Source organism: Cucurbitaria berberidis (assembly GCF_010015615.1).
Source record: "Cucurbitaria berberidis CBS 394.84 unplaced genomic scaffold K460scaffold_4, whole genome shotgun sequence".
Taxonomy (NCBI): Eukaryota; Fungi; Ascomycota; class Dothideomycetes; order Pleosporales; family Cucurbitariaceae; genus Cucurbitaria; species Cucurbitaria berberidis.
Window position 1 is genome coordinate 3,781,283 of NW_024468938.1, and position 18,367 is coordinate 3,799,649.

An 18,367-nucleotide genomic window follows, 5' to 3' on the forward strand; every position below is an offset into this window, starting at 1 on the left:
GTGGAGATCGGAATTTGGTTGGACGGGAAGGAATCACCGGGAATGCATACTGTGGAGGGTATGCCTCACATACCCCCCAGCCGCTGTTTGACCCGCGGAGCGGGAAAACGTCGTACAATGCGGCTGGAGATTTGTGTTTCGTGCAATCGAAGTGATTAGTGTGCGTCAGCCTTCTAGATGGCTAAGACCTTGTAGACTAGTTAGGGTTCAGTCGGGGGGACTCGAAGCGACCGGGAGGTTTGCCCGGAATAGATGGATATGTGCAACGTGTAGTATTGCTATTGATGAGAACTACTAGCCTGGTAGCATGTAGAGTGCCGAATGCAATTGTGATCGTGCTTTCAAGTTTGTGCCATACGTGTTGGACGTTAGATCCACTAGCAAAAGATCCCAATCTGCGCGTCTCTGCACATGTTGGACCAGTTTTTTACATTGTGTTTGAATGAGATTATCTGGCCTACTTGCTAGGGAACGCAAGACAATCTCGGTGAATTTCTACATCAGCGGCTGGCTTCGCGGAAAGGATGAGCTTTTGCGAGCTGCCGTTGAACACAGCGTACGCCGGGATAGTTCACTAGGGGTGGAGGTGGCTGCAAGATCTTGCAGCCAGATCCAAATGCCCAAGCTAGCGTTGGATCTTTCCGCTCCGCTTAATAAGGGAGCTTTCGGCATATGGGTTCGGTGGTTGTAACCAATCCGGCTTTACGTCACTTTTTATGGAGTGTGACACAAAGTGACTTCAAAACGTGGACCCTGCCTCCAGTCGAGATGTGGCAGAAGCGTCGTACATATTGGAGAAACTGCGTTGCGCGACAGCCCTAGCTGACCAATCCTAACATTTCCATCCAGTGTCGGCCGCAGAGGGTGTGATCTGAATTCTGTTGCGAAGTCCATCAGCGTCAAGTAGACGGGGATAAAACGGGGATAATCTGCCGGCAAGGACCTCCACGGAGAGAGACCATCCGTGACGAGATCTCAGATCCAAGGCCCAGCATGGGGAAAGGGGGTTTGGTCATGATCGGTTGAGGTGAAGACAGGCGTTAGTGGCCCAGTGATTTGGCAAGAGGGCGGCGGGAAGGAACGGGCGGCGTGGCGCGGCGACCGAAGGAGACGAGTAGCACAACTCTGTGTGACGTCGGTGGGGCTCGGCATCACAAGAGTCCGCTACGTGACAAAGAAAAACATGGGGGTCTAGGGAGGGCTCTAGACAAACAGTGTTTACCAAACTTGGTGTCATGCTCATGGTAGTGTCAAATCTGTGTGGTAGGTGCCCAGGTGGGACGGCGACTTGATGGCGTCTGGGAGCTCCGAGCACGTTTCAAGCAGATCGGGCCTAAACCGGATGCAAGGCTCGCGTATCTTGAAGGTTGTGTTTTCTGATCGGGGCCCCCATGTAAATGGACGGCAAGGTAGCCAGCGATCGACCTTCAGGGCAGATTTGCTGCACGATTAAACCCCGACTTTTTGCAGACGAAGCGAGGCGATCGAACATTGGGGACTGGCGGACAACATGGTGGAGGTCTGCTCGTCTCTTCTCTACTTCTGTGAGGTCAGACTGGATCTAATGCAAGCGGTGGTTAGGCTCGATATCAGGCCATGGATAGTAGGGAGACGGTGTGTTTCCTGTGATTTGCTTTTTCGCCCTGGCTCAATTTCCTTATTCCCTGTTGTTCCTTTGAGGCGTCTGTACTTGGGAGCTGTTGAAGAGACGCCAACCATGTGCCCCCCCCGTCATAATGAAGGCCTCGGAAACTCTTTCAACCAAGCCATCTCGTTTATCGTCGGGAAGGTGCCCCAAGATCCTAGCGTGCTTCGATCGCCATGTTGGCCAAGCAATGTGTGAGGCAGTGTTGTACCCGTCCCAGCCTGTCCCTGTCCGTTGCTTCAGAGACGCCGAGGCGCGACGGAGCTATTGAGCCTGCGAAGTCGCTAGCCTCAACCAGCAGTTCCCCTCTCCACAGTGCACACTCCTCCCAAATTTCTGAGGTGGCGGACTTGGCCCCGGGGACTCTCGTTGGTCACCATCAGGAGGAGGCCCTCGTCAAGCCTCCTTTCCTCTCTTCCGCTCACGATCGAGGAAGCTGTTTGCTGAATTCCTGCCTCGCTCGACTTTCAGAAGCTGTTCGCTGTTCGCTGTATAGTGCTTGCTTTTTCCGCATTGCTACACACAGACAAGTCAACGGACTCGGCGTCGCGTTAGTAACATCGCTTGCAGCGCTCGATGCGCAAACTGTTTACCACAATTCCAATTACCCAGTCTTGGTTCGCCCCGGCTCCAATCAGGCTTTGCTAAGGCGCCACTTAATGTTTTGTTCGGGTCCATATCCCAGCCCACATCGAATTCTGTGTGCATCGGCAAGCCCACGACGCGTTGTTCGATCGCCCGCCCCCAGTAACAGGTCCACTGCCCATCGCGGCTTCGTCGCTTCAGGCCTCGCGGCGTTCGCTGGCGCTCAACTGTTCCTCGATCGCGTATCTGCATCTGGCTTGCTGCTGACCTGTCCCCTGGCTACGCGGTACATGAGCTGTTTAGCTCCGTTGCTTTCGGCCCATCTTTAGGCCTGCTCAGCCCTGAGATTCCGTCGTACCTAGTCGACAGTCGCCACTCTTCCCCTCCTCCTGTCCTCCTTAGTCTCCACGCCCGCTCCTTTTTCATCGACCGATCTTACAACCTTACTCTCTACCTACAGCCTGTCGTTGCTAGACGACTGAGTGCTCCGTTCGTAAGAGAAAAAGACACTGTCCAAGACCTGTCAGCCTTCAGCGACCACACTGCCACTGCACACCTGCCACCCTTATTTGTCACCTACTTCAACCGATTGGATTTCACCATGCCGGCGGAGCGTCGAACATTTACTGCGACCAGACCGGTCAAGACCGAGCGCACTCACGAAGAGAACCAAGAACGGTTCGTTACCTCTTGTCGTGTCAGATTGGCTTTGTATACTGATTCTGTGCAGTGCCTACATCGCTGCATCGCGACGCAGTGACCGCAGTCTCGAGGCGCGCATTGAGTCTGCACGAAGAGCTTCTGAGATCCATAAGAAGCGCACGGGACGTGCCTTGCGTGTGACTGAACAGGATGTCATCAATGAAGAAATGTACGAAGAAGAAGACGATGATTTGCCTACGCAGTACCAGCGGTTGAATGCACATCTGCACACTACTTCGGTCATGTTCAACAAGAAGCTACACGACTACATTGCGACACAGCATGGCGTCAGAAACATGTTCATGTCACAGTATCAGAACCCATCCTACCAGCAGTTTGGTGGTCAATACCCAGCCAATGGTGGATCCTTCCCTCAAGCGAACAACTGGATGAATCCACTCATGCTCCCACCTCAGCAGTTTAGTTCTACTACACCCCAGAATTTTCAACAGGCGCAACCCTTTAGTCCCACTAGTGCCAAACCACAAGGATCTCGACAGTCTCCGTACCATATTCCTCAGCGTTCGCAGTCCCATCAACGTTCTCTTTCCATCCAGCTACCTCAAGCGGCCAAGCCTTTCGATCCGTCTGCACAGCAAGCAAACAACGACGTGACTTCACCGCAGGGCGGCATGAATAGGAGAGTATCTTTACCACCTCGAGATGGACAGTTGCGTCCTACATATTCGCGCTCGCCCACTGCTCAATCACCTCAGAGCGCATCACCAACTGCAGGATCAATCAAAGAGGAGCCGCGTTTACAGAGCGATACTAGCACGCCCAACTCGTACATGTATAGCCCAACAGCCTATCCCATGAACTCACAGCTGTCGAACACGAACCCTTTGACTATGTCACTGCCTCCCGAGTCGCAGCAGTTCATCGGTTCAGCACTTGACCCAAACGATCCCCGAACTGCCATGTTCATGTCGGGTAGCGACTCCCTTCCTCAACCCTTTGCTCCTACCTATACTTATAATCCCAATTTCTCGAAGCCGACAAAGACTGGTAACCCAGGAACCCCGACTGGCACGGCACAGACTTTGTCAACTGGAGTGGGCATCAAGATGGAACATGGTGTTGACGCCAATCCCCCATCTTCGATATCAGATGGCTTTTATCCCAACGACGCATTCTTAACACCTGGAAATGGTGATTACAATGCGTTCTTTGATTTCCAAGGCGGAGGGTACTCCCAACTTGGCGAAGAACAGGTTACCAACGATCAACTCGATGGCTCCAACTTCGTCAACTGGGACTGAGGTTGCTAGAAGTTCTCATACTCGTTCTGATAACTTATGCTCGAGCGCAATGCGTTTGGGATTATTGAGGGTAAGTAACGGGCACTCGCTTATTTATGATTTTTGCAAGGTTTTCATTATGTTCTTGGTTAATATGTACCCGATACCTACTATCCTTTTTCCTAACGATGTTACGACTCCGGGCGTTCTGTGGAGTTGCTGGCGCAGATATGGAAAATAACCAGGGGGTAAAGACATTGCTGTGTCTTCTACATTGGCGCTTTAGGTCGCTTTGATGGCGACATCTCCCCTCCCCATAGTATTGGGCTATGTTGTTAGCTACGATATAATTAATAATTGTAGCGGCCTTGAATTGGCTTCCTGCTCCCAATCTAGTTACTTGTTATGCAGTACTTGACGTGTGCATCCACGACCATAACGCTTCGTGCATTACAGCATTACAGCATTACAGCATCGGAGCGAGGAATGAGATCTTCCCAATTCCTACTTACGAGCTCGGACCTCCCCCTCTAGACACCGTCGCCAGAACCTCGATTAGGACTTATAGGTAGTGACGACGGAGCGGGCCGTTCGAGGGAAGCGTGGCACGGGCATAGTGAAATGACACAGTAGACGACTGCCAATTACGCGCACAAGCTTGCTCGCGCCACAAATGACACGCCTGTGACAGACGCCTCTGTTCAGGCATCAGTGAGTGGCTACGAGTAGCTATTCTCGAGGGAGAGTGGACAAACATTACACACGTGATGATGCTAGTGTAGATTTGAGCTAGCACTTCTGCGTCACGCAGCATCGCACAACTCATCAATCCCAACGGCACAGAGACAACCTATCCGCATCCCTCCGGCTATTGGCAGCGGCACGTTCCCCATTCGATGCACTGTACCCCAATGCTCCAGTCTGTAGTCCTCGAATCCAGAGAATTTTGGCGGCTCCTCCTGTCGGAATTTTCCCGTGCCATTCTGCATCTGTGCACCGTGGCAGAAGCAATTTGGAATCTGCTATTTCGAGCGATGTACAGGTCGCCCATAGTGTGAGTAGCTTGGACCTCGCTTGGACCTCAGCTTCGCACTTTGCTCAAGGACTGCGCTCTTGACGCCCCGGACACGACATAACTTTTCATCGACCAAATTAATGCGCCACCGATTTGGAATCAGTTTTTTAAAGGAACATTTGGGACCCATCCAACAGAGACCTGAGAAATTTCAGCAGTCGTCGCTGCTAATAATTATCCTGAAGAAGCAAAACCTGGCCAGTTTATGTGCAACACCAGGTAGCCAAAGCCCACTTGGTGGCGTTTGCGAGTATCCGTTTGTGGACTTTCTTTTGCATATGTCTGGCCCGGGTTTCCACAGACGGGCGACATGTAGAGGCTTCTGTCATGAAGTTGTCAGCCGTCATCGGGATTCTGTACGACTGTCATCACAGGCTTGGGGTTCGCAAGTCAGTCGAACATGACGACTTCAACTACGCTACCTTGGACATGAACGACATGGATTCATTACCTCGCAACACCACTTTGCCTAGAATGAGGGCAGTGTAAACTTTGCCACTCTCAACGACGGTAGGCCAAGTTTCGTAGTTATCTCACCTCTAAGCTTTTCTGTCTTCGTCTTTTCTTGCACGACCCGTGGCGGCGACCGTGTCGTTGTGTAATGCTGATAGCCGTGTGTTATTCTTGTTCCCGCAATTGCTTCCCCGACTCAACTTTGAAACACCAGTTTCAATGTTACACTATCAATCTATCCGGAGTGACCATGAGCGTTCGTCTTGAACTGCTCCATGGCGTCTTGAACCATAACGACCAACCAATCCGATGACCATCCTTTTCACTAAGGATCCTAAACCACTGCAAGCTTGAGCGACCAGGCCAACTACACGTACCAAAGACTTGGAGGCGACACGGAATATGCTAAAAGAGTATCTGTTCCAGGAATATGGAAGTAGGGACGTGTCAATGGGAAGCAGGATGCCGTGTTGCATTCCCGTGTTTGGTCCCAGCGGAGTACTGCTCATATTGAACGAAAGCTATGACAAGATCATGGAATACTACTGTTGCATTGGAACATGAAAGAACCACGTATAAAGGCCTTCCTGACATCTTTGCTCCAAGGTAAAGCTTCTCAGCTGTAGCCGTGTCCGCTTCGACACTTTCTCTCGTTTCTTTTGCTTTCTCTTCTCTTTCCTTTGGGACTACAATACGTATCCGTCATCCACCGCCTACCAATCATGAGGTTTACCACCTCCTTCTCCTTGGTGGCTACCTTTACGCTCGCCGCTGCAGAGCGTATGTCATGTAAGCTCCTGCTTGTTGCCTATCCTCATGCCTGCTGGGCTGTATATGCATATGCTCTTGCGTTGATTTACACCCCTATCGAAACCATAATACATAATGACATGATTACCTGACCATATATCGTCTAGGGCATGTCCCAAACCACGTCAGGCTTCGCTCCTATTCCCCGCCTCCGCCATACTATCCGTCTCCTCACCCCATCACGAGCACTAGTGGTGATGGCGTGTCTTACACTCATTCTCGTGGCACTGGAGTCTCGTTTTCAACTGGTGTGTCATTGTCAACCGGCATCCCATCGAGCGCTACTATTCCGACCTCCTCGGATCTGAATTCGACAACTCGGGTTCTATCTACAGTTGTCGACACCAGTGTCGTTACCATCACTTTGACAAAGAGTACAGTAGAATCCACGAGCATACTCGTCACTCCAAGTGTCACGTAAGTCATCACTACTTGCAATGTCAGCCTTTGAGGTGAATAGATGTACTAATATTCCGCCACTTAGTGCTCGCAGTTCAACGAGAGCGACCACGGATACGTTTACCGATGCTACGCAGTCCAGCTGGGATCCCAACCCACCGTCATCCACTCGCGTTCCACTATCCACGGGTGCTTCTTCTTCCGGAACCGGATACTCCTCTCATTCTCTCCCAGACAGTTCAGCACCTTATGGCAATAGCACAAGCTTCTCTCCAACCACCCGAAGCACAGGGACTGCGCCAGGATTATCCACTTACACTTCTACTCTCACGCATATTGATAATGCCACGACCTCGAGCTACACGCCAAGCCCGCCAGCCTCAACGGATGAACCCAAGTTCAACACGACTCTTGTTGTTATCTCCACGTCGGTTCTCACGATTACGCCTCTCCCCCCGTTCCCGACGAACAGTTCTTCGATCGTACAGACAATCACCGAACCTACTGCTATTTCAAGTAGCCCTAATGCCACGTCAAAGGCGCCCAAAACGTCCTCTGGTTACAACAGTCCACCACCTGTGTCTACAAGATACGCTAATTCGACAACATACCCCTCTACCCCCACGCCATCGACTACGTCCTACACGTACTTGTCTTCTTTGAGCTCGACTGTAGGATTGCCTTCGATCAGCGTTAGTTCGTTCTCCTTGTTCACTACGGTTTCTTCTTCCTCGAATACTCGGTCGTCCAGCGTAAAGTCACCTAGCAGCAGCGCCTCTACTACCAAGTCTACTACGAGAAGCTCCACCACTATATCAACTTCCAGCACTAGGTCTTCAAGCACCCGCTCTGCCAGCTCGAGCTCGTCTAGCACCGCTCGCTCTTCCAGCACCCGTTTGTCTAGTACCCGATCATCGTCCAGCCTGTTCACCTACTCTCAAACACCATCATCTTCATCTCTCCTTGCCTCATCGACCTCAATCACCTTCGCCAGTACCACCACTAGAGACATCGGCCAGACAAGCACCGACGCCACCGCCTCCTCCTGGCCTGTTCCATCCGATAGCTGGTCCTCATCTCTATCTACCTCAGGCTCCTATGAAGGTCCCAAATCGTCAAGGGACATCCCCAACACTTCAACAGACGCTACCAGCTTCAGCTTCGATCCTAATACAAGTGAACCGGCAACGAGCTACAGCCATAGTCAGACTACGTTCGAAACAAGCGTGAGTAAGACGAGCAGCAGTGAGGGACCATGGAAGAGCGAGACGGGTGGATATGGACCGCCGCCAGCTCCTACGTTTGATTCGGCCACCGAGAAGGAGAAGTTGGTCAAGAGGAACATGGTAAGTTGCGGCTCTGCGAGCTGAGATGAAGATCGCTAATCTGTGTTTGTAGATGGGCATGTGGTTCATGTGATAATAGCCAACGCGGTTCTGGCAGAGAGAAAAAAACATTAAAAAGCGCCTACGCCCCAGGACTACCTGTTAAGCTATCGCCAGTCTGTGGAGGTGAACTTTGAGTGTCTGGCGGGGAGAGAATATAGTGGTTGGATCTCATGACCTTTCATAGCATTTCCTACTATTTTCTTTTCTCTACTCTCCTTCATCATAGACATCGACTTGTCTTTCCTTCCTTTCACATCTTCCTACCTTGACTTGACTACCGTCAATGCGTCTGGAATGAACTCAATTTTGTAAACAAGAGGCTACATGTCCACAGCAGAATACAATGCGTGTAGTCTTTTACAGTCCTTTTGAGACAAGTCGTGGCATCACGCGTGCAAAACACCACCTGGTTCAACTAGACCCACTCCTAAGTCCTCCCTGCCGCCTCAACCGCTCCCTCCGAGATTAAGGCTTAGATCTAGGCTCCTCCGTAGATTCTAGCGTCTGCGCCAGCTGCGGCTCTTATATTTACGCGACCGTGCTCGTTATGTGTTCTCTTGCGTAATCAGGAAGGAACAATGGAATGCAACTGGGACAAAACAACACGTGAGTTAAATGTATCTCTCATTTCATTACCTAGCGACTCTTGCGACTTCCAATGTCGTCGTCGTCGCTATAATCTTGCCGTCTGTCTAGTCTAAAGAGACCCCCAACCCGCAAATAATGCCGCCAGCAGGGAAGCGAACACGCCGATTGATGCCAGAATGCGCCCCCGAAAAAAAACACCCAAAACAAACACCGATTCTAATGCTTCATGTATAAATAGGCTCTATCATGGAGCGCCTGCTCATTGCCCGCGGATATGATTGAACTCTTCGTTGCGTTGATCGTCGTTGATCTGGTCGTTATAATGTTGCCTTCTGCGGCTGCATGCCCCAGCGTTGCAGTTCCTCGTGGGACTCGACCCATTTCTCATCGTTCCCTTTGAAGACAAAGAGATGTGGTGTCTTGCTTGACTTGGCTCGCATTGCGCTGTACATGTCGGCGCGGGAGTAGAGTGCCTGTCGCTGTGCGCGGCAATGGCCGATTGTGTGGTCCATGAAGTTTGTTGTCACGTTCATGGTGGTGGTGGAACTCATCATAAGGTAGGTGTTGTGGTTTGTGGTTTGTGGTGATGAGATGCCGAGGCTCTTGTTGGTTGATGGCCTGATGTCTTGATGTATTGATGTGGATTGATGTGATGATGTGTTGGTACTGATGGAAGAAGGTCTTGGGAAGCGCTACACAGATTATTTTATAGAATACGCTTGATCAGCGGACCGTGCTGATCGCGTTACCATGCTGCTATCAAAATAACTGTTCTACGAGGTACCATGAGAATCCTGCTGCGGTGAGTGTCGTCGCGCGTGTTGATCCGTTGGCAGTGGGGTGATTCAGGAGTGGCGCCACTCTCGCCTCAAGATAGCGGACCACGCCGAGACTCGACGAAATGCTGCAGACACGAGAACATTTTACAAAGGAAGCGATTTAAATTATTAAAGTCGACTGAAACGTATGCTGAGTAGTGCGTAGCTACGGGTATCCTAAATTCCAAGCAAAAATGATAATGGAGGGTGACAAAATTAGCCTTCCGCACCCCTGTCAAGGGTCACGGGTCGTAACCGATACGCGAAGAGTTCGATACGGGAGGGGAGGGAGGCTGTGATGCTTCCAGATAGCGTCTCTTCGCCTCCGGCAACTCATCACCACCCGCGTGACGGCGCTTTTGCGATGAGATTGCCGAGTCGATTTCTATTCCTTCCGGGGAAATGACCTCGTCAACGCTCTGCTGAGATTGCTTCTGCGACTCCCTCTCCTCCCTCCTTCTCCCCAGGATCCTCTTCCATTGCGTGATAACAGATATAACGAGAGTGAGACGTTGGAAATGTGTGATGGGTGGCGCAGGCTTGATTTCTATCCAGTCAATCTTTCTCAAACCAACCATGGCCTTGTTGTGGAACGCCTTGCTCAAGGTCCTCGTCATGAACTCGATTTGCTCCTGGTTTAGCGACGCATAGCTCAGACCAAAGCGCAGCGTCAGATAACCCTTCGGTGAAACCCGGTATGTCGACTTCTGTAAAACACCTGCCTTTGGAGGTTTTAATGGTGCGAGGAGAATGTGCTGCTCGCTGTGGACCCTTGACCAGAGCTGAGAGGGCGTGTCTGTACGGCGAATGTCCAGGTTAATGCGCTGGTTGAGACGAAAGGTGGAGAATGGGCTCTCCTTGTGGTCTTTGAGGAGCTCATCGAGGGCGTCGATGAGGGCTCGCGTAAAAGAATATTTGCCTGGGGATGCGGTTGTCTGGTCGATAGGGCATGCGCTTAGCAGTTCAAACTTTCTCGTGTCGCGTTTTCCGGATTTGACGAGGTTGCTCGAATAGCAGGTGTCGAGGATGGTCAGGACATCGCCCTCGACCTCTTCGTCCCTCAATATCTCTTCCGCCTTATTCCAATTGCAGCGAGCATCTTTGCTAAATCCCTTCCCTAGCGAAGGGTTTATGGTCGCCGCGAGCTCCAGGTACTTCTTGTCGTCCATATAGACCCCGTGCCCAGTATAGTAAATGATAAGGAGGTTATGGGGCCCATCGTGATCTCGGACGAAGTCGCTGACGTGGCTGTTCAATTGATGCTGTGGTTTCGATCGAACGTTGAGTTCGATGGTCTTGGTATCGTAGTGAAAGCGGTCGCGAAATAGAGTGTCGAGTTCTTGGGCCTAGTCGTTCGTTAGATTGCGCTCAAACGCAGCCTCTACCTGAACGTACCTCTTGCGCAGTCTTGAGCTCGTCCAGTTCCTCTGCCCACTTAATCAACAGCACCGCAACCTTGGAGTAACCATCCGGCAGGTTCATATTCCTGGCTATAGCCTCGTCCCACCACATATGCATTTCGGCGGCTTGATGCTGATGTGCGACATCCTCAGGGCCTAACTTGCGCTGCACGATTGGCTCGGCCGCTGGCGTATAAGAGCCATCCTGCTTGGACTCGTCTTCTATCGACTGAATCCGTATGTCGGCATGGACGACCTTATTCTTGAGCGGGTTCGCATTGCGGGGAGCAACGTCGGCCGTCATTGCATCCACGATGCGTGCCGTCGTGTTTGTGAGGGTCATTGGTCAAGGACGAAGCAAGGCTTCAAGGCTGGACGTGTTCGCAGGACCCGGCCATGATGACGGATATAGTTCAGAGCGACTTTCAGCCCCCAGATTGGGTGGGACACACGACACGGCCTGAAGAGCGCGGAATTGTCGAATGCAAGCCCACCCAGCCAATCAGCGCTGGGCAGTCTTGCAACCATCCCACGGTTTGGGGGCTGAAATAAGCCTCCACCATCCTCTAGAACTACTTTCTGTCAGATTGGACTGGCATCTTGCTCGCGCAACTATGCAGAGCGGTGCTTACGTCGAATATAGGGATGACTTATGATAGATGGCCCCCATCGGCCGCGGGCAGCAGCGAAGCGGGCTGTTGTGTGGTGTATCGCAACGCTCAGCTACCATTTCTACTCCTGCGGCTGTGCAAGCAAATGAGCCCCTCTGGGATTATATCCGGTCACGATTGCGCTGCCTAGGGCTGCAGCACCTAGATAGTCGCGGAGGCCTGCATCAGCAAAGTCTCGTATAATAAGTAGACAGCCTTCTCGTCCTCGAAAGCATTTTGCACAAGGCTATCAAACTACGACGGCGTATTTCCCGCTTCACCTCTTCACAACATGTTCGCACACGATCTCGACGTCAGGCCCGCTACAGAGGCTAACGTAAGTCGACAATATTGAGACCTTTGCCACAGAATGCTGACCGAGAGGCACAGATGCACTATGTGGATGAGCCCTGCGAGGACGCACTTCCTGACGTGAAATCTGGTATGAGCCTAGACGCCAACCCGGCCATTGTAAGTGCCTCGTCCTCCTCTACGCGGCCTGTTCTCATTGACAAAATTGTTAGCAAAGCGCTCGCTTCTTCAAGGGCGACATTGTGCATATGCCGCAATTTCTGAACGGGCAACGGACCAAGGGCTCCTTCATAGTGGACAAATCACAATACAATAGCCGGGGAGGCTACGTCGAGTACCAGCTGCTCGACCCGCTTACCGGAGGGTTGCATAAGAACGGTGCCTGGATCCGAGAGAAGGAGCTGAAGATAGAGAGGCACGGCTGAAAGTGCTACCCTAGTATGTGGCTGTGTTGACCGGAAGTGCAATGACTAGGCAGATGCGTTGCTCTGTGACCAATGGTGCGAGGCGTCTAGGCGTCCCGAGCTGAGGCCTTCATTCAAGGAGGGCGAAGCTCATCGTTAACCTCTTCCTTAACTTAACTAGACGTCAATGTCATCGGTTGTCGCGTTTGCACAAAAACCTTTCGACTTCTTTCCTGCTCTTCTTTGCTTTCCGTGGGTCGCGCTTAGCTATCCTTGCAATGGCTTCACGTGCAATGACCGGCGATACCTTTACTGATGAGAAGACACCACAATCGCCAGTGTCGCCGACAAACACAGACGCCACATTGAGGGGCGACGCTGTTGATAATGATAGTCATTCGACTATACCACCCTCATTGCGGCCCCCATTGCAAATCAACTTATCGGTCGACCTTGAGAGTGCACAGCCTCGTAGGTGATTTCAATTACTCATTTCGGCCCCCAAACCCAGTTGTAATGTCACATCAGCGCCAGCGAAGGATGCCAATGAAGAGCTGGTGCTCAGGGCATACTTAGCGGCTAAAGTCAGTGTATCAGCACAAGGACACCGTGCGCGGCAAATTGGTGCCGCAGTGCTTATGAATTGGATGAAAACTGAGACGAGAGCAGAGAATGAGAAGAAACGACCGAAACTCCTACATCGGATTACAGGCCCTTTCAAGTCCGAGCCAGAGCCAGAACATGTCCTTGAAACCAGGACAAGGAAACGTGAGCGCTTTCAACAATTTCAACAGTCCTCATCACTCACGATTGCTAGTTGAGAACACTCCAAATGGCTTTCCTCGCCTTGCAGCTTTTCAATCCAGTGACGCGAACTTCTCATTATATCGATCATTTAGCTACTTGCACTCCCGGGTACTCTTAGACCTGCAAGATGAGATCACCAGTTTAGAAAAGGAGTTAGACGAGATTGACTGGAATGACTTTGATGAAGAGCCAGACCGATTGAAGAGTAGAGAGATTGACATCGACAGAGCAGACGGTGAAGAGACGACGCGGAATCGCAGACTAATTCTACGAGAGATCAGGGAGAAGCTGATAGCATATGGTATGTTTGCTTTTTCTCGATTCCCGTCCCTGTACGCAATCAAAACCACACTTCGAACCATTTGCGGGGCTAGCGGCAGGGTTTAGACTAATGCCTATGTTAGATGAGGTCCTTATCAAAGCCCGAACCCTCGAGTCCTTTGGGAAACCGTCAAATCGCAATTACCGTAGTGTACGGCGATACCACCACAGCTTAAAACCACTCATGGACGCTGAAATGGACTCTATTCGCAGTAAAGAAGATATTGTCTCGTTGCACAGCGGCCGTGAGTGGGCAAAGTTCGACGGCGGTGTCGAAACCATGATCGAGCAGGCTGATCGGGTATTGAAAAGGGTGTTCAGGACAAAGACGCCGCCGCTACAGGTATGTTTACCATTAACGCTCGTGGCGGGCCTGGCAAAGTCGGCGTCAAACTGAAGCTAATGTGTGTACAGAAGTACTTCCGAACGCCAGAGTTACAGGAGAAAACGTCAAACAAGCACATTTCCTACTATAGCAGCTCTCGCATCGACAAACTGGTTAACATCCTCATTACCTTTATAATTTTTATTCTACTAGTCATTCCTGTTGTCACCATGTACCACCTCACTAGTACTGCCACGCACGTCGAGGCTATTCCTACCTCTTCCGACAATAGCACTTCCGCGAGCAAGAGTGGTGCATCAGGGGGGACGGGGACAGTCGACAACAACACTAGGGACACGTTCAATGCTGTAGGCGTTTTGGTAGTGTTCACGCTCTTGTTCAGCTCGGCCATGAGCTTGTTGACGAAAGCGGCGAGACACGAGCTTTTTGCTGCGAGTGCAGCGTATTGTGCAATTTTGGTGGTGTTTATTGGGAACTTCACGGGGCCGGGAAATTGATACGGTAATGGCAGTAATGATAATGAAACTTATGAAGCAAAAGTCTGTTGATAGTGAGTGCCGTTTTCGCATTTCGACTATGGTGTCATGCGACAGATGCGCTAATGTTCATGGCCTCTGCCTTTCCCCTTTCCCGTTTGCGCCGGAAGCATGTTTGACATTCGACCGTGTTACGCTACTCCTTGCCACTCTGATCGTTCAATGACTCTATCGACCATACCCGTCTTCAAACGAACGCGCCCTGCTCGCTCACACAGCCGAGGAAGAGCTCTCCATTTGCTATCAAGCTCTTTTGGCTCGCTCGGGCCGCTCAAGGTGATTTCGTCCGTACAACAATACTTCGAATTCTCAAAAACCAGCTCTTTGAATCGACCCTCTCCCGGCAAAGGATGAACATCGTAGTTGATGTCAAACAGTATAATCAAGTCGCGCACTACGAGTATTGGGATAGACGCGAAACGGTCGGTTGCAGCGGCAATAGACCTAACCAGAGTGCTCGTCTGGATATATTGGCCTTTGGCGCTGATGGTGTACGAGCGCAGACTTGAGTCCATTTGGATGGAGTCGCCCGCTGTTTGCGATGGGATCAGATCGAACGTTTCGGCTCGGCTGTCGAGAACAGTGTGCCAGGAAGTAATGTTCGGGCAGTAGACTGCGAATCGTGAGATGTCGTGGTATGATGGACTGAGTGTCAGGTGCTTTAGTTTTGGTAGATGTAGAGGCTTTGCTTTTCTCAGCGATGTGGGCTCTTCTAGAAATCCCTCGAAAGAGGCGGTCAGTACAGTCAAGGTTTCCAGCGTTTCGTTAAGTGCGGTTGCTTCGAGTGCCTCCTGGATGTACTTGGATTACTGTTAGTTCTCCTTTTTTCAGTCTAATAGATCGGGTATCGAAAGCTTAGGAGGAATTTGAAAATACGCACTTGCATGGGATCATACATATCCTTTACAATGACCTCCAAAAGAACCATGTGCCCAACTCCAAACCGAAGCACTTCGGACCCTCGCGTTGCCTCGGGCAGACATATGAGATGTCTGAGGCGTGACGTCTTGCGCAGTATGGCGAGCACCTCGCTGCAGAAACTCTTGGCAATCCATTGACAACGGTCGTAGCATGTTTGGTTGATCTGCCTCAATGTTTGCTTCTCTGTGATGTACAGCTTGCAAGTATTGAACGCCAGGCACGTAATGTGATTGCCAACATCCGCAAGCCCTACGAGGTTGGTCAAGTTCTGGACACTCTGCTCCCTGCACCCCGTTGGAATATCACCAATAACCGCCAGGAAAGCTTGCGATGCTCCTGTGTTGACGCGCCGACTTGTTAGTCGCAGATTGTAGATGTCGGTCCTTTCTGCTTTAGACGAGACCGGTACGCTTACGACTTGGGTCCGGCATATGCGCGGAAGCAAGTACAGAAAGATTTCTTCGCGCAACTCGAGGGGTAGAGTCTCCATAGCGACATCGGCAGCAAACGTAGCTTGGCGGTTTAGTATGTGTATAGCTCAGCGTGCAATCAAGCGTGGATGAGAGATTCGCAGAGCTGTGCGGAGGGCGGGTGCATTTCCTAAGATGGACTAGATCACCGTTCCAACCATTGGTAATCCTCCGGACCAACGTGCGGCTCGTCTCCAAGCCTCATCTCAAGACTCGGTCATTCCAAGGTTGTCCGCTTGATTTGCTCAACACCAAGACTTTGTGGGCACAAACGGCATATGCATGTTGCTGCCAACGCTGTGAGTGGTTCGCCCCTGAACTGCTTCGGTGCTTCCCCACTCTTTCCCCGCAGATCACTGGGAGGTTTCTCGGTCCGACCCAGGTACTCCTGTCATTCCATGCCGACAGTGCGGGCACAGCTCTCAATCGGGTAATGGGCGATGCTTCTGTTGTGGTCGCGGATGGGAGCGGCTCTGTTGTCGGACCGGCTGGGAAGAGTTTAAATCGACGATGGACAATATTTAAGACGAGACGAAGGCCCTAGGAGAACCATTACAGCCCCTCGACTTTTTCACGGACTCTCAGCTCTCCAGCCAAATCTTCCTAATCGAGATGGTGGCCCTCACGATCGGAGCGACTGCAGCTCTGTTGCTTGGACAGGCATCCGCGTATCACCAAGAGCGCAGACAAGTTGGTTCCGAGAAACATACGGTTGTCATTCCAGGAGCGTCTTCGTACAATGGACTTAACCTGATCCCGCAAATGGGATGGAACAATTGGAATGCCTTCCATTGCGATGTCAACGAGAGCTTGCTGCTCACCACAGCGCAAGACATGGTCGACTACGGCCTTCGAGACTCAGGCTACAACTACATCGTGTTAGACGATTGCTGGGCTGTTGGCCGGAATGAGAGTGGCTACCTAGTTGCAGACGGTGAGATTTTCAAGTACAACCGCATGCCAAATGCATGCTCATTTCATTATAGATTACAAGTTTCCCAGCGGCATGAAATCGATCATCACAAAGATCCACGCCCTGGGCTTCAAATTTGGCATGTACTCGTCCGCCGGCGTGTTAACCTGTGGTCGCTATCCTGGCTCTCTGGGGTATGAGAAAAAAGATGCGGATCTCTGGGCTGAGTGGGGCGTCGATTACCTCAAGTACGACAACTGCTTCAACCAAGGCCAGTCTGGAACGCCTAAGCTCTCCTTTGACCGTTACAAGGTCATGTCTGATGCGCTCAACCAAACTGGGAAAGAGATAGTGTATGCCATGTGCAATTGGGGAAATGATGATCCATATGATTGGGCATACAGAATCGCAAACTCGGGACGTATGAGCGGCGATATTTACGACTCGTTCAACCGGCCTGACGACCGCTGCCCGTGTACTGAGGCAGCGGGATGCGCATGGCCTGGCTTCCATTGCTCTGTCATGAATATCCTAAATAAGATGCCTGCCATCACATCTCGCACAATGTCTGGCTATTTCAACGACATGGACATGCTTGAAGTAGGCAACGGCGGCCAATCTGACTCCGAGTATGTCGTTCACTTCAGTATGTGGGCGATCAACTCTTCACCCCTCCTCATCGGCACAAACGTCGGCACGCTTTCTCCAGCCAACTTGGCTATCTACTCGAATCCTGCCATCATTGCGATTAACCAGGACACATCAGCCAGTGCAGCGAAGCGTGTGTGGCGCTACACCACCGACCCAGACGAAACGGGTGAGGGTGAAATCTCGCTCTGGACCCGCTCTCTCAGTAACGGCGATCGTATCGTTGCCCTTCTTAATGCAGCCAACATAACAATGAACATGAACGTCACCATCAACGAAGTTTTCTTCGACGAGCGCACCGCAGGCGCATATCGCGCACCACCAGAGTTGTCGCAAACCTGGGACATCTACGACTTGTGGGCCAACCGAATGGGCGAAGCTGAGGCGGCGGCGATATTGAATGGAACGAGTGTGGAGATTCCCGCAAATAGCACGACTCGTTTCAACGCGACTGCTTCGACCTACGCAAAGGGTGTGGAGAGTGCGCATCCAGCGCTTATAGGTAGTCGGGTAGGCACGCTCCAGCCTAGTGGCACGTTCACCGCCGAGATTGCGAGGCACTCTGTGGGTGTGTATAGGTTGAGATCCAGGGAGGCAGCGATGAGAAAGAGGGACGAGCTTTGATTGCGTTATTTCACTAATTAGACAATTGTTTGACTCTCACATAGACTGCTATGCAAGAAGTTGCCTCTCACGTTTGATAGTCCCATAATACCTATCCAACCCTTTAAGAAGCTCTATTATATACAAACAGTATATCGGACATCTTTCACAAATCTTTCCATTTGTTTAGCCCACTATACGTTTCTATTCCTCACTTTTACAAATAACCTCACATCGTTATTTCCTTTCTCACCCTCGTGGAAGCCCCAGCATTAAAGTGAAAGGACCTTTCACTTAAGAAACTCCTACAAAACATATTGTAGGTCCTTAAT

The 18,367-nt window shown here is 51.2% G+C and overlaps 8 protein-coding genes across 8 annotated transcripts; 6 read left to right on the forward strand and 2 right to left on the reverse strand.

The window, feature by feature from the left end:
- Positions 1-1,780: 1,780 nt before the first annotated feature.
- K460DRAFT_157172 (uncharacterized protein) lies at positions 1,781-2,952 on the forward strand. The gene has a single exon (XM_040926856.1). The coding sequence runs from the start codon at positions 1,822-1,824 to the stop codon at positions 2,557-2,559; it is 738 nt and encodes a 245-aa protein (XP_040786638.1). The 5' UTR covers positions 1,781-1,821; the 3' UTR covers positions 2,560-2,952.
- Positions 2,368-4,595, forward strand: K460DRAFT_368951 (uncharacterized protein). The gene is made up of 2 exons (XM_040933874.1): positions 2,368-2,908; positions 2,961-4,595. The coding sequence occupies exons 1-2, from the start codon at positions 2,832-2,834 to the stop codon at positions 4,192-4,194; spliced, it is 1,311 nt and encodes a 436-aa protein (XP_040786639.1). The 5' UTR covers positions 2,368-2,831; the 3' UTR covers positions 4,195-4,595.
- Positions 4,596-6,423: 1,828 nt separating this feature from the next.
- K460DRAFT_408383 (uncharacterized protein) lies at positions 6,424-8,329 on the forward strand (the record flags this gene model as incomplete). Its single annotated transcript, XM_040937156.1, has 4 exons — positions 6,424-6,481; positions 6,619-6,928; positions 6,996-8,256; positions 8,309-8,329. 4 exons carry the CDS (start codon positions 6,424-6,426, stop codon positions 8,327-8,329), a joined length of 1,650 nt encoding a protein of 549 aa, XP_040786640.1.
- Positions 8,330-9,946: 1,617 nt separating this feature from the next.
- K460DRAFT_290302 (uncharacterized protein) lies at positions 9,947-11,447 on the reverse strand (the record flags this gene model as incomplete). The annotated part of the gene is made up of 2 exons (XM_040929190.1): positions 9,947-11,050; positions 11,100-11,447. The coding sequence occupies 2 exons, from the start codon at positions 11,445-11,447 to the stop codon at positions 9,947-9,949; spliced, it is 1,452 nt and encodes a 483-aa protein (XP_040786641.1).
- Positions 11,448-12,046: 599 nt separating this feature from the next.
- On the forward strand, positions 12,047-12,491 carry K460DRAFT_408385 (uncharacterized protein; the record flags this gene model as incomplete). The annotated part of the gene is made up of 3 exons (XM_040937157.1): positions 12,047-12,091; positions 12,145-12,225; positions 12,279-12,491. 3 exons carry the CDS (start codon positions 12,047-12,049, stop codon positions 12,489-12,491), a joined length of 339 nt encoding a protein of 112 aa, XP_040786642.1.
- Positions 12,492-12,640: 149 nt separating this feature from the next.
- K460DRAFT_317227 (uncharacterized protein) lies at positions 12,641-14,441 on the forward strand (the record flags this gene model as incomplete). Its single annotated transcript, XM_040930351.1, has 5 exons — positions 12,641-12,941; positions 13,140-13,238; positions 13,288-13,578; positions 13,682-13,941; positions 14,013-14,441. Exons 1-5 carry the CDS (start codon positions 12,749-12,751, stop codon positions 14,439-14,441), a joined length of 1,272 nt encoding a protein of 423 aa, XP_040786643.1. The 5' UTR covers positions 12,641-12,748.
- Positions 14,442-14,611: 170 nt separating this feature from the next.
- Positions 14,612-15,891, reverse strand: K460DRAFT_419042 (uncharacterized protein; the record flags this gene model as incomplete). Its single annotated transcript, XM_040937977.1, has 2 exons — positions 14,612-15,280; positions 15,361-15,891. 2 exons carry the CDS (start codon positions 15,889-15,891, stop codon positions 14,612-14,614), a joined length of 1,200 nt encoding a protein of 399 aa, XP_040786644.1.
- Positions 15,892-16,085: 194 nt separating this feature from the next.
- Positions 16,086-18,056, forward strand: K460DRAFT_343039 (glycoside hydrolase family 27 protein; the record flags this gene model as incomplete). Its single annotated transcript, XM_040931211.1, has 2 exons — positions 16,086-16,805; positions 16,858-18,056. Exons 1-2 carry the CDS (start codon positions 16,484-16,486, stop codon positions 18,054-18,056), a joined length of 1,521 nt encoding a protein of 506 aa, XP_040786645.1. The 5' UTR covers positions 16,086-16,483.
- Positions 18,057-18,367: the final 311 nt, after the last annotated feature.